General features: G+C 52.1%; 8 protein-coding genes across 8 annotated transcripts; 4 read left to right on the top strand and 4 right to left on the bottom strand.

Moving 5' to 3' along the window:
• Positions 1–351: 351 nt before the first annotated feature.
• ASPSYDRAFT_35884 (uncharacterized protein) lies at positions 352–747 on the top strand (the record flags this gene model as incomplete). The annotated part of the gene is made up of 1 exon (XM_040845375.1): positions 352–747. The coding sequence occupies one exon, from the start codon at positions 352–354 to the stop codon at positions 745–747; it is 396 nt and encodes a 131-aa protein (XP_040698193.1).
• Positions 748–793: 46 nt separating this feature from the next.
• On the bottom strand, positions 794–1326 carry ASPSYDRAFT_498888 (uncharacterized protein). Its single transcript, XM_040847957.1, has one exon. It carries the CDS (start codon positions 1224–1226, stop codon positions 840–842), a length of 387 nt encoding a protein of 128 aa, XP_040698192.1. The 5' UTR covers positions 1227–1326; the 3' UTR covers positions 794–839.
• A 99-nt stretch (positions 1327–1425) lies between these two features.
• On the top strand, positions 1426–2904 carry ASPSYDRAFT_61657 (uncharacterized protein; the record flags this gene model as incomplete). The annotated part of the gene is made up of 1 exon (XM_040850021.1): positions 1426–2904. The coding sequence occupies one exon, from the start codon at positions 1426–1428 to the stop codon at positions 2902–2904; it is 1479 nt and encodes a 492-aa protein (XP_040698191.1).
• A 28-nt stretch (positions 2905–2932) lies between these two features.
• ASPSYDRAFT_50405 (uncharacterized protein) lies at positions 2933–5136 on the bottom strand. Its single transcript, XM_040848065.1, has 2 exons — positions 4489–5136; positions 2933–4421 (listed from the first exon to the last, which is right to left on the bottom strand). Exons 1-2 carry the CDS (start codon positions 5046–5048, stop codon positions 3152–3154), a joined length of 1830 nt encoding a protein of 609 aa, XP_040698190.1. The 5' UTR covers positions 5049–5136; the 3' UTR covers positions 2933–3151.
• A 409-nt stretch (positions 5137–5545) lies between these two features.
• Positions 5546–7404, bottom strand: ASPSYDRAFT_498856 (uncharacterized protein). The gene is made up of 3 exons (XM_040847955.1): positions 7075–7404; positions 6857–7017; positions 5546–6805 (listed from the first exon to the last, which is right to left on the bottom strand). Exons 1-3 carry the CDS (start codon positions 7166–7168, stop codon positions 5600–5602), a joined length of 1461 nt encoding a protein of 486 aa, XP_040698189.1. The 5' UTR covers positions 7169–7404; the 3' UTR covers positions 5546–5599.
• On the top strand, positions 7188–9219 carry ASPSYDRAFT_1162605 (cytochrome P450; the record flags this gene model as incomplete). The annotated part of the gene is made up of 3 exons (XM_040840111.1): positions 7188–7631; positions 7685–8069; positions 8130–9219. The coding sequence occupies exons 1-3, from the start codon at positions 7487–7489 to the stop codon at positions 9217–9219; spliced, it is 1620 nt and encodes a 539-aa protein (XP_040698188.1). The 5' UTR covers positions 7188–7486.
• A 60-nt stretch (positions 9220–9279) lies between these two features.
• On the bottom strand, positions 9280–11448 carry ASPSYDRAFT_61652 (Zn(II)2Cys6 transcription factor; the record flags this gene model as incomplete). Its single annotated transcript, XM_040850020.1, has 6 exons — positions 9280–9997; positions 10049–10139; positions 10190–10324; positions 10377–10615; positions 10669–11124; positions 11252–11448. The coding sequence occupies 6 exons, from the start codon at positions 11446–11448 to the stop codon at positions 9280–9282; spliced, it is 1836 nt and encodes a 611-aa protein (XP_040698187.1).
• A 1109-nt stretch (positions 11449–12557) lies between these two features.
• ASPSYDRAFT_35878 (uncharacterized protein) lies at positions 12558–13400 on the top strand (the record flags this gene model as incomplete). The annotated part of the gene is made up of 1 exon (XM_040845374.1): positions 12558–13400. One exon carries the CDS (start codon positions 12558–12560, stop codon positions 13398–13400), a length of 843 nt encoding a protein of 280 aa, XP_040698186.1.
• Between the last annotated feature and the right edge of the window lie 465 nt (positions 13401–13865).

The raw sequence follows: 13865 nt of genomic DNA, 5'->3' as shown, positions 1-13865 counted from the left end.
AATTCAGAGGACGCCATGGTTAAACGTATGAAGGTGCCTTGGCCGATTCCACGCTTGCCCCTGTTTAGCAGCTATAGGGAGATTGTGAAGCGCGTAGAGCGCCCGAATCGCGATACAGAAACTTCCGTGGCTGTGCTCAATGACATGCATGGCAGAAGCCTATATCCCTGCGGCAAAATTCGCCCGTTTAGTACAGATTAAACGCGGTATGAGACTTATCTTGCTGGGCACAGATATAGATATCAGAATATAAACGGCCTGTATCCCAGAGAAGATGATGAGAATAACCATCATTTCTCCCTTACAACTCTGCATTAAGTACCAACATTGCCAACCACACCTTCTCAGGAAATGTCTTCGCTCAGTTATTCAGTCTACAAGGAAGTTGAGGACCAGTCCCGCGACCTCTATTACTCTCAAGCGGTTATAGTGGGGAACATTGTCAAGACATCGGGTCAAGGTGGCTGGGATGTCACCAACGACATTCCGAGCGACGTCGAGAAGCAAGTTGAATTGGCCTTCGAAAACGTTTCCAAGACCTTGCGCGCCGCAAACTCTAGTCTATCATGGGACAACGTCTACGCGGTTCGCACTCTGCACACCGATATCGAAAAGTCCGCCGAGTTCGTGATTGCCGGATTCAAGAAGCACATGCCCAAGCACAGGCCCATCTGGACGTGTGTCCAGATCGAGAAACTGGGGGTGGAGGGAATGCAAATTGAGATTGAAGTGGAAGCCATTCTGTGAGATTGTTTATTTGTGTCTCGTGCCGGGGTATCATTGAGTTTCCATGTAAATAAAGTGTAGACACATCAATCCTACAATGATGAAGGCAGCTCTCACGCATAAACTTGGCAATAATTCTGGTAAACAATAAGCAAGCATCTCTCTGCACGTAGCTCTGTGTGGCATCTCCGACTGTGATTATCTTCAACATGCTTGAGACCACGTTCCACGGTGTTGTCTGGGCACCTTGACGCCATAACGTCGGGGATAAGTTCGTATCCAGTACTAGCTCCTCTTCTCAGTGCTGCGATTCGCGCGCTTAGAGTTCCTAACCAGGCATATAGAAGCGCTATTGACAATCCAAGCCTGGGAAAGGTCCTTGCGATGCGGTACTCCCGGTCTGGCACCCCCTCCGCATCCTTATGCTGTAGACGCCTCTCGGCACCGTGCATCGTCTTCGGCAGGTGGTTCTTCGCAGAACTATATCGCCTCCCCCGCATTCAGGAGATGTCAGTACTTCCCCCATCCAGCTAGCTATCATCTTCTCCCGCCAATCATCAATATGGACTCCCTTCCAGTCCGTCAACCCTGGTGCTGGATGGGATTCGTTCATATAGTGGCCCTATTGACGAGAAATCGGGCACCCCGCTGTCAACCTTCTATCTTGCCTCTCATCTTACCACCTGCTTCCCAGCCATCATGTCAATCACCGAGAAGAAGGAACCTCCTTCCCTGGACCGCATCGAGTCTGCCAATGCTGGTAGCGTCAGGAATGCGGGACTCGGGTATGAAGCCCAACTGCAGCCGAATCGACGAATGTCTACAATTCTCTGCCTCTCTCTGTCAATCGCAGCAGTCCCATACGGATTTGGCAGCTCGCTACTGAGCGCCATATATGGAGGTGGTCCACTGGCAATTTTCGTTGGGCTTCTAGTAGTATTGCTGCTCGATTTGTGTGTCGCATTGTCATTATCAGAACTCGCGTCGAGATATCCCGCTTCATCCGGTGTTTACTACTGGTCGTACAGACTGATGAAAGTCGAGCAGAGTAAACGACGGTTTCTCTCTTTTACGACAGGTTGGCTCTGGTTGATAGGCCACTGGACCATCACATTGTCGGTCAATTTCGGCCTTGTGTCCATGTTGATAGCGACTGTGGCAATCTATGAGCCATCGTGGGAGCCACCAACTTGGCAGGTCCTTTTGATATTTTGGCTAGCATGTCTAGTAACATTTGCGATATGCTCGACATGCAATTCCCTGCTCCCTATGGTCGATACCGTCGGAGCGACGTTTGTCCTGATCACCACGCTGGCCATCGCGATAGCTGTTTCTGCGACCGCAAAAGCCGGGAGGCACTCTGCATCCTATGCACTCGGCCATTTCGATCCCAGTCTGTCTGGATGGGGCAATTTCGGATTCTTTATCGGCCTGCTGCCTCCTGCGTATACATTCTCAGCGCTCGGCTTGGCCACATCTATGGCGGAGGAGTGTACAGATCCAGAAACCCAGCTTCCCCAGGCGATCAGTCTCGTTCCAGTAATTGGCGGACTGATAAGTCTGCTCTTTGTCTTGCCCATCTGTTTCACGCTTCCACCAGTGGAAGATATCATTGCTGAAACCGTGTACGACCAGCCGCTTCCCACTATTCTGCTCACCATAACAGGCTCAAAGGCCGTGACCATGTTTTTAATGGTTCTGGTCCTTTTTGTCACTCTTTTCTGTGCAATTAGTATGACCACGACCGCATCTCGATGTACCTGGGCCTTTTCAAGGGACGATGCGCTCCCCTTATCCGCGTGGTGGTCACGCACAGTCTACGGCCAGCCGCTGGCTGCACTGGTGCTAGTGACAGTTCAGGAGATGCTACTGGGAATTATATACATTGGAAGCAGCAGTGCCTTTACCGCATTTGTGTCTGTTGGCGTCATTGCTCTTGCAGCATCCTACGGTGTCCCGCTAGCTATTAGTATTTTGACCCGGCGCCAGGAGGTCAACAAGGCTCGCTGGAAATTGCCCCATCGTCTTGGCCTGGCCGTTAACTCAGTCGCGCTGGCCTGGATCCTGTTCCAGGTTGTTCTATTCTGTATGCCAGTCAGTATTCCAGTGACCCCGACCTCTATGACCTATGCTGCTGTGGTGTTTGTTGGTTTGATTGTGCTAAGCATACTATGGTAATTTTGCTATGCAAGGACAAGTAAGTACCACCACCCTTGACTCTGATCTTTTTCACATCACTAAGGTTGGTTTTAGTTTTCAAAGGGCCACCAGAGCCAGGTTCGCCAGGGCACTTAGATTTCAACTAGCTAAATAGCTGGATCCAGAGCCCACCCTTAGTTTGCTTCAGATATCAACGGATTGCTCAGAGATGGTTATTACATCCGCAAATACATATTTCGCTCCTGCCTACCACTTCAACTAGTATCTACAGTGATATTCCCGTATAGCACTTGTTGTCGTTCCACAGCAGAACCTTCTTTCCATCCTTGACCTGGTAGACACTCCCCCCAAGGTCAACAACATATGCCTCTCCCTTGCTTCCAAGTTTCAGCCCAATAGGCTCATTGAAATGGCGTGCCAAAATCTCCTTTCTGCTGGTTGTTCCGCCAGCTTCGGACAAGCCACTCAGATCCGCACGATTCAATGAACATCCCACGGGGTGCTCACCACGGTCGGTCCAATACAGCTGCTGCGACTCCTGGTCCAATTCCAGGTCAATTGGCTCAGGCAGCCCCTCCAGCACCAGTTCAATATCGGTCCGACTCTCAGGAGTGTGGCCAGCAGGCAGGTCAATACCCGCCCGGAATATCCGGCCTCGACCAGCCTTACTGGGCCCCTTCTGCGTCCAGTACACATATCCACGGACAGTATCGATGGCGATCCCAACGCACCATCTGGTCATGTCGCCTCGATGCTCGGCTGAATCAAGCCGACCTGTTCGGATAAGGATCTCATGCTGCGATCCGTCAAAGGCGCAACGCTGGATGCTCATGCCCTCGCGATCGCAGAAGTAGACCTTGCATGAGTTGTCGTCGACCACGAGCTGCTTCGGTGTGTGCACCGCCCCCGGTGCTAGTAGAGTCTGGACATCAGACCCGTCGATGTTCGCCGAGTGGACTGAGCCATCATGGGTTGACGTCGCGTGGCCCATGTTTGTCCAGAACAACCGGCCTTTGGAGCGCGAAATGTCAATGCCATCAGGCAGCGACTGTCCACTGACCAACGTGGTCATCTTATCCCTCGTTGGTTCGAATCGTAAGATCTTCCCTGCGGTTGGGATATCGGAAATCCGTGCGTTGTTGGAGCCGAGTCCGACATCGAGCAGGTATAGCGCCGGTTGGGCTTTTTCATCCTGCTCCTCAACACGTCTGTTGGTGATGGTTCCTGTCGGGCCACTGTCGTATAATCCGCCCTTTTCACTCTTGAAACCAAGTCTGTCCTGGTCAATGTAGTTCTCTCGAAGCCAATCCACTGTCATACGGCCATCTAGCCCACGTTCCTGGATATAATTGTCTTCAATAAACGCCACGGTATCGAGGCCAATCTGATCCATCAGACGACACGGCGGCAGACTGTTTGGCAACTGAAACATGTTTTCCCAGAGAAGGTCAATCTCTTCTGCAGAGCTTACACCCTCCGCAAGGATGCACAATATTTCACGCTTCACAGCAGCCCAGAGCCGGTTGAAAATAAACCTAAGTACGCGATTCCCGCGTTAGCAAGAGTCGGTAACTATCAATGAGACAGGAAGCAAATGCCTACCCAGTGGACTCCTTTCTGGCCGTGACAGGAACCATCCCACACCCCTTCAGCAGCTCGGTCACATATTCAAAGACTTCATTCCTCGTCTCTCCATCCGTCATCAACTCGACCGTCCGAATCCCCGGCGGCATCGTGAAATGCACATTGAGGACCCTATCCCGGCGCTCCTTGCATACATTCTCAATCATAAACCTCGACTTGAAGCTGCTACTGTTCGAGGCAATGACACATTCCGGTTTCTTCGCGCATCGGTCCACCTCCGCAAAATTCTCGATCTTCAGCGCGAGTTTCTCGGGGACTGCCTCGATCACAAAGTCCGCGTCTTCCACTGCAGGTTCTATATCTGTGAAGGTCTGGTAGCTGCCGCTTGCCGTTTGTGGGGTGGGTATCAAGGCTGTAAACTCGGCGCGGTGGGCGTCGATGAAGGCTGCGGCGTCAGATAGGGCTTGCAGGCTGGGATCACGGATGTGTACTTTGTGGCCGCCGGCGAGGAAGACAGACGCAATTCGTCGGCCTAGGACCCCAGCGCCGAGAACGGCAATTGTTTGTCTGGATGGCATTGGCTTGTGTGGCTCTTCCGAATATATATCTGTATTATATATTTATATATATCAGGATGCTTAAAGAGCAGTTGGTGGATGGGCTTAGACTAGGGAAAAACTGTATACAAGATATTCACTGTATACAGGAATGTCCCTTCAAGGACCCATGCCTTTTATATCTTCCATAACAGCCATGCAGCCGACCGAGCCGCGCGATGTGTGCCGGGAACCCGATTCAATTGACATCCTGACGCAGACTGCGGAACCGCTCGGAGCTCGTACGAAGACCGTTCGGACTCGGTTCGGAGTCGACGACCAGGGGTTCGGGAATGTTCAGCTTATGCTCTTAGCAGGTTAGGCTGTGGTTAGATCCACATGGGCTCCATGGGCTCTGGATCTACGCAGGACTGTTCTTTCGCCATTGCGTCTATTGGCGTTTTGTAGGACACAGATTGCCCATGTGCTGCCATAACCAATTCAGTCCATCAGCGCCAATAAAGAATACGGGTACTAATCCTCGGTCGAATGATGGTATTTGTAGCTGAAATACAAAGTGAATTGTTTCTAATCTAGAACAAAAAGACCTGATCCGTCGCCTTTGCAATAGCTCCCGGCATCGCCCACCCCAGCGCCTCCAGCGTCGTCTTCATGGCCGTAATCATCGGCGGCGGCCCACAAAGCAACACCTTATCCTCAGCCGCGACGGTTCCTATGTGGTCCTCAATCATATCCTTTGTCACAAACCCCCTATCGCCTTTCCACCCCTCGGCTGGCCTACTGAGAACATACCGAAGCCGAAACTTGGCTGGGAACCTGTTCGCAAACCCTTCCAGCTCTTCACGAAGCAGGATATCAGCCTCTGTGTTGTTTGCATATAGAAGGGAGACCTGGGTCTTATCGGCTTGGTCTTCGCAGATTGCGCGGATGAGCTGGTACATTGGTGTGATGCCGGTCCCTCCGGCAATCATGCCGATACGTTGCGCGTACTGAGTCGAGTACTTCATTGCTCCCTTTGGCCCGCGAATATCAATAGTCGACCCGACTGGAAGCTGGGCAAGATGTTGCGTCATTAGACCATTCGGGTAGGTCTTTATGAGTAGCTCTACCCGGCCAAGATCCTTGTTATTCGAGATGGGCGTGTAGGAGCGGGAAACAGTATTACCATTAATCGTTGCTCGGAGCGCGACGTGCTGGCCGGTTGGTAGTCCCAGAATGGACTCCTTATCAGGGAGGGCAAAGACCAGGTGGTAGACGTTCGGTGCGACTTCAGTTTTGCTAGTCAGCGTAAACGGGCGCCATTCACGTGGACTGAGGACTTGGGGCTGGGCCTTTGGCTTGGGAGTCCGTCTCTTTGCGCTGGAGCTGGGGCTGAGCCGGATCAGACGAGCGCTGGAGGTTGCGCGGCGGGGTGCGTAGTGAGTGAACTCCTGCTGGACATCGAGCTTTGTTGAAGCCCACATGCCCAGGCCGAGAGTGAGAGCTAACTGTGCGACACTCGCTATTCCAACGCCAGACCAGAAGTGCGTCGATGCACCGTGCATAGTCTCGGGGAGAAAGCTGGTGGACAGCTTGGGTTGTAGGGTCAAATGTGGGGGTCTCAAGCCGCGGCGGTGGGCTACTATCGCACCAGAACCTACTATTACGCCCAAACCAAGATTAACCGAGGCGCGCAGTAGAGAGGACCAAGCTGATGTGCTTTTTTTGACCTGGACAACGGCGGACTGGGAGACTTGTTCAAAGGTAGGCCGGTATACTTCCACGGAGTCGGCGTGGTCCTGTGGTTAGACCGGTCAGTCTCAGCAGGAAAGGGGTCTGATAGGAATCACCTCTTCAGGAAGATCGCCAACGTAGTAGGACTCGAGCTGCTCGCGTGCTTCGTCAGAGTGGCCGATTTCTTCAAAGGCTTCGGTGGCATCGGATCCAGCAACTTCAATAAGCACGGCGGAGCCTCCAGGATGGTCGTCGAGATATTTGGTCACATCGTAGACTTCAAACGGTTAATCACTCTTCACCAGTGTCTGCAATGTGATGGCAAAGGACGTACCCTTATTGTGAAGAATAATCCACACATCGTCTGGCTTGCAATGAGTCTTGACTTGCTCGATGGTATAGGACGGCATGGTTGCAGTTCTTAGCATTGGGTATTGCGCAGGCTGTGGTCATTGAGGATCGCTGATTTTATTTATATCTCGCCTCGATGTCCATCTCCCCGTACTGCTCCTCATGGGGCCGACTTCCGTGTCGTCTCCGGCATCCCGAGTTCTCGCCCGAAGTTCGTACGAAACTCGCACGACACGCTCGGGATGCCGGACTCGGGGGCCCTCGGAACACACACGGAGCTGATACGAGTACAAATGAGGCCCTAACCCAGGGCATGTATAAATAATGCCGTTCACCTAAAGTTCTTGCGGCAGTGTCCAGACGAACATTGTCGTTGTTGTCAAGAGTTACACACAATGAGACCTCCCGTGGTGCAACGTTACTTCTACTTGGTCGGCGATGATATCGCCTCGACACAAGCCCTGGATGTTGACTCCAGCTGGAAGTTTGAAGATCTACAACGCGCGGCCGGACTGCTCTTCCACGTTGCACAACCGTTAGGTTTGTTTCATGTTGCTGCCCCGCTTGAGGTCAGAGGTGCTAAACGAAACCAGGAATCTCCTTCCACAGCACATCCTCCGCCACGCTGTCCGCAGTGGAAGACGTCCTCTTGGAAACAGCATCGACAACATCCCCCATTGGCATTCGAATCGACGGAAACGCCGTGCAGTCCCCCCAAGGCCCCGCCGGACTTCCTCTGGTCGGCAGCTTCTATGAGATCTTCCCCGACCATCTGGGCAACCACTACCGGCTGTTCCGCAAATACGGCCCTGTCATCAAGACCACCAACATGGGCAAAACAATATATCTCACCGACAGCCCACAGGTTGCAGCCACCTGCTTCGCCGAGTCCATCTACATGACCAAGAAAATCAACAAAAATCACCCACTCTGGGGAGTCAAGGACAACACGGCCATTTTCATTGGCGACACCGAGACGTAAAACTGGCGACTTGCCCACAAGTATCTGCCACCGGCAATGGGGCCCAAGGCTGTCAGGCATTATACGCCGCTGATGCAGAGCTGTGTGCGCAAGTCGCTACCAATCTTCGATGAGTTGGATGCGCGTGACGAGTCGTGGAATGTTTATCAGTATATGGTGAAGCTGGCGTCGCAGACCATCGGCTCTCTCTCCCTAGGGAAGGATTTCGGACACTTCAAGTCTGTCGACAGTCCGTTGCATCCCATCGTTACGAATATTGCGAGCCTGCTCTCGCTCAACAAGAAGATCACCGCGCGGGGGGAGTGGTATCGCTGTCTTCCCTTTGGGGACCCGGCGCGACTCCGCCACGTCCAGCATGCCATCTACACCCAGCTGCAGGAAGCCATCGACGAAGTTGCAGCTCGATCGGAAAGTCCGGATGCGCCGATGAACGAGGCTGCATTGAGTGCGTCCTGTGTCGTGGACTACCTTTTGCATGGCGTGGACGATAAAGGCGAACATTTCCCCCAGGGCCTGATCCTGGCCAATATGCTGATCGTCACGGGCGCCGGGTTCACAACGACATCCGCCTTGCTCTCGTGGCTTATTTACTGCCTTGTCACGTATGAAGGCACCCAAGACAGACTGTACGAAGAGCTGGTCGAGCATGGGATCGTTGGACCCAATGGCGAGAGCAACAAAACAAAATGGACGCCGGATCTCGCGCACGGCTTGCCCTACTTAGATAAATTTGTCAAGGAAACACAGCGACTGCACAATGCCTCTTTCCAACCCGGGCGTACCAGCAAGACAGCTGTTGTGTTGCCAGGCGGATATCGTATCCCGCCGGGAAGTGTCATCGTGCCTGCACTGTATGCAATCCATACGAATCCAACGATATGGCGGGATCCGTTGCGCTTCGATCCTGACCGGTGGGAGACGGAGGAAGTAAAGAGCCTGCCCCGCTGTGCGTATGTCCCTTTTGCCACGGGGCCGCGAGGCTGTATCGGCTTCAACTTTGCGCTGTTGGAAGTGAAGATTCTACTGTCCGAGCTGGTGAGTCGGTATGAGTTTGTGCGAGAGGGCTTGGATGCTGTCGAGTATGATCCTGAGTTCCAGTTGATCCGGCCGTTAAATTTCTACGTTCGCGCGAAGAGGCGGGCTTAAACATGGACAATCTAGGTAGATAGTGAGTTTTGAGGATAATCTAATAAAAATGGTTCGTATTCAACCCAGCTCGGTGTAGGTTTCCTGCAGGGCCTTGAGAGAGCGCGAATACGGCCCAAAGTATCGAACGTTTGTATCTGCATCGTACCATTCGGACTTCCTCGCTTCATTCTCCAACACAGCGATTAGTCGCTGGGCTAGGACCATAGGCTCTGGAGTGGCAGCTGGCACTGATGTCACCTGGCCCAGTCGGTGCAGAGTGATTGCGCAGCTCACTGCATTGTGGACGAATGCCCATGACCGACATACAGCTGGGGAAAGGCGATGCAGCTCCAAAAAGCTGTCGACGACCTGCATAGCCCAGCGCCTACAGTCCTTGGCCACTGTGTCAGTGAAATCTGGTGTGGCCAGATCGAGATATACCAAGTTCACACGGCAAAGTGTGTAGGCCAAGTGAACACTCAATGCAAGACGTTCTAGGTGGTCCTGGAGTGAAGTGCAGTGCGCCTTACTGGTGAGGAACGGGGCTGCAGTATCCCAGACGCCTTCGAGTTCGTTTCTGTAGTCAGCAACGGTGTGAATTTGAGGCCGTTGATCCATTGTTCGTTCTAGTTGCGTTTGGTCCAGGATTATATGGCATATTTTGAATATGCATTCGTGGAATGCCAGCCCGGATGTCTTGAGGGCGTACGGAACAGGACATGTTTTGGTGGTTGAACAGCTTGGAGGGCGATCGTACGTAAAGGACAGAAAAGTATCTTGCCAGACGAGAGTCCACCTGTAGTCCATTAACATTGATTCAAGCGTCCGGCACGCCGCAAGGATTTACCAGAGCCAGGTCCTCTGATTCTGTTCTGCTGGCGGGAGCGAGGGAGACGCCTCGTGCAGGCCAATACTCTGGGCCAACCTGATTGTGGTACCTGCTGTCGTCAGTTGCTGAAGCACTATACGGCCGTAACGTGGTGGTCACCCATAAGAATCCAGGCACTGTTGGTGTCGAGATTGTTGCGCAGGCAATGGCCGATCAGCGCCATAGCTTGGATCTGATCGAGATTTGTCTGGTTGAAGAAGTTGGACATGCGCAGGCAATGAAACGAGGAGCAAACTAGACTGGTATCAGTGCATACGCAGCGGTCAACTCGCAATGAAAACCCTACTGAACACTTTGGAGCGTAAATCTCTCTCCTTGGTGGGATCGTCTGTAAACTGGACGCCGCATGCCATGACCGCAAATAGCAGTGCCAGCCACGAGGACTCTGGCTCTGGCTGTTCATCAGAGCCTGCAGTAAAGGACGCTCGTTCGTTCGAGAAGCTAAACAACGACCGTCCAAAGTCGTCGACTGCAACCAACACCGGATAGAACGGGTATGCGGTAGACCGGTAGGCTTGCCAGTATCTAGCGGACACCCCGTTAGCACCTACAGCAGTTCCTCAATGATGCAAACTCACCGAATCATATCCGGGTCATCCGGGAGGGTCTCACAGACATCCTGGATCGTCGCGTCGGGGCCCCAAAGACTCGTAAACGGATACGTACGCGGTACGAACTGGTTGATCATCGCATCCTGGAACAAAACATCTCCAGAGTCTGAGGCTTCGCGGCATCCCAACGCCAGTGGATTATCCGAATGCCTTCCCAAAAAGATGGTCGCGCCCGTTGCATCCTCCAGAACATGGCGTCCAGGAGACTTGCCGACGGCGTCCATGCCATGCAACGGCCTCGAAGCCGGGCCAGGCCCAGTCGAGGACGAGGCCGAGGCCGAAGCAGTGCCAGTAGTTGGTGCTGTTGCAGTTGCACGAAGATCTGCTTTGAGAGAGGAGATCTGCTCTTCAATCCTCTCCAGCCTGGCAATGATAGATGCCGGCTCTGGTGCGGGAATGGAAGATTGCCCACGTAAAGGGCTCCTGTAAGAATTAGAGACGGTTTAGAAATAGGACTTCACACGGCAGAAATCACCGTAACTCCAGATTTGCATCATTTCCGCGTCGCGGGGCGCTTCGCCAGGCAGAAGAAGCCTCTCCTCCGTGGTGCTCTGCAGCGGAAGACGGCGGAAGCTGGCACAACTCGGGATGGCTGCGTTTGATGCAGCTGGAACAGGGGACTAGGCCATCGCATCTCACCTTGCGGTGGCGGCAGGGAAAACAGGATCGGATTCCGCGAGTCTTGCGCTTCTGCTTGAGAAGTTCGCGCACGCGACTAGTGTCGTACGGATAGGCGTTGTCGGCCATTAGTAGGACCCGAGTCCTTGATTTGTGCACTTGGAGTAAGCCTCGAAAGAAAATCAATGTGCAAAGCACTTACTCTCCTGCTGAAGAAGAAACTGGAACGTTGGCAGCCATAGCAAGTTGAGACCTAAAGTGGGGATGCAGCGTTGCGCCGACCAAAAAAAGCTTGCAACGCGACCCTCCCGCGAGCAAGTCACCTCCTGTGATGCATATGGCAAGACTCCTATAGTTGAATTGACAACAATAAACTATTAATAATGCGATACCGAGACTATGTACTACCTAGTGTTAGTAGGCTGATAATAAACCTAAAATTCGCTAGTTTAGAGTAAATACTACTCAGAACATCACAGACAATATTAAGCATCTGGTTAACCATATGCAAACCCCAAACTACTAAACATCTCTCGGCAAGGAATATTTAGGGAATATTAAGGGTCACACTTGATCCTGGGGGAATAGTAGGCCTGCCCGCAGTTTAATAAGCTATTAGAGCCGATGTTGAAGCCATCGCCATATCCACCCTCACAGTCCCGAATGCTTGGAGCGGCACCATCCGTGCACTTTAACTGGGGCAAGCGCCCTGGCCTGTTATATTATACTATGATATAAAAGAGCTACCTGGATATGATTAGATGAATAACGAGAGCCCTGATGAATATACTAAGTATAGTCTTGGTGTGTTTCTCATTAGGAGGCTCGGAACTTGCTCACCTTGAGCTATTCATTTCCGAGACATGGCTTAGTTGTTAACCGTCATGACACGAGCGAGCCCCGAGGTTTTTATTACGGATACTTGGGTGGTAGAGGTGTATCGAGAATGATGTAAGAGCCATGCTGGGTCTTTTATTTGAAGACCAATATGTAGGACGACAGCGCGGTGATGTAGGGATTGGGGCTACGGCAACCTGTCCAGGTAAAGCAGTTGTTACGTATATCTAGGCTATTACGGGACTATGGTACTGATTTGCTAACTAAAAAAGTGGGCTTTATCTTCACCGGAGTCGCCTAATGTCTACTTGTGCCATTTACACTGTGACCCCCTTATCTAACCCAACCCAATTCACTTCTTGTCACATCCTCGCTCGGAGAGACAATCACCCCGAGCCCCGATGGGTTTCGATCCAGGGTCCACACGGAGAGCCTCGGTCTTCCAAGCAAATGGCTTTACAGAAGACGGACATTCAGCGTACAAGCCTGGATTGTCGCGTTTATATCATCCTCCTTGGAACTATCTCAAACCACGCATCCTGTTCAACCGTCCAAGACGTCTATCACCCACTTTTCAGATCTCTATTCCAGAATTGCCCTACATGTCAACATTCGCGTCGGAAGTCCCTGTTATTCACACTCCCTTTTGGATGAACGAAGGCTCTCATCCATGCCATCGACCGTCACCGAACCCTTTCCGCCAGAGGCCGTCACAGGGCAGACATTGCTCCGTTTATCAAATTCCCTTGGCCGCCTCCTGCCGCATCCACCGTCGGGCACGGAAAACTGCCCCGTCATATATGAAAGCACGTGTTGCAGCTGAAACAGATCCACCTTTCAGTCCACGTCCTGTTTCCCGAAATAGTCAAATGTGCCCATCGCGGTCATTGTCAGATAGGCACGACTCCAACTACCGAGGGGTCATAACTGCAAATAAGTTGGATTCGGAGCACCCCGCTCAGCTGTCGCAGAACCAACTGCTCGATCATTTTGGGGTGATTGACACGGATAAGGGTCACCTTTGCAATTATTATCTTGGGTGCCCCGATGGCCTGGTGATACAAGGACATGCCGACGTCTTGCCGCACTCTTCCGGCGGTCTAAAAGATCCCATGCCGGTCCCGAAGGAAGGGTGCTCCTGGAAAGAACCGCAAGACACTAACTTGTACCATAATGATTTTTGTTATCTCTTCAACGGGTGTCTAGAATATATGTACCAAGATGGCTGTGGACGCTGCGATTAGAGTCGGCGGTAGGGGCAAGAAACGAGGTTGACTATGTCTAAATTGCATATACTATACAAGTCATCTCTACTGGTTACACTACGGTAAGACTATAACCAAATGAAGGCATAAATGAGGGCAAGTGTACACCCAGTAGAGGACGTATATCGGACACTGCCTCGTCCAGGTGAATCTAGAACTTTGACCCGGCTTATTCAGTACAGCAGTAAAACTCTTCGCTTATTATAAATCACGCAAACAAACCTGCACTGGAATTGAAAGCCTTGTTCGATCTCCGAGGCTTACAATGGAAGCGGTGGGATATCTGTGGTGCTGTGGCGAGGCATAACCGGAAATGGTTGAAATCCGCCCCGGCGGCGATGGTATTTTCAAACCATCCGAGCTTTTTCTGCTGTAGATATCTCGTTGTATATGCCTCGGCTTTTATCTCTTGGGCAAGACTAGTGTAGCCATCGTACTATATAG

Source organism: Aspergillus sydowii (genome assembly GCF_001890705.1).
Source record: "Aspergillus sydowii CBS 593.65 unplaced genomic scaffold ASPSYscaffold_14, whole genome shotgun sequence".
NCBI classification, from domain to species: domain Eukaryota; kingdom Fungi; phylum Ascomycota; class Eurotiomycetes; order Eurotiales; family Aspergillaceae; genus Aspergillus; species Aspergillus sydowii.
Note: the sequence above shows the minus strand (reverse complement) of the source record. Positions and strands in the feature narration are given on the sequence as shown.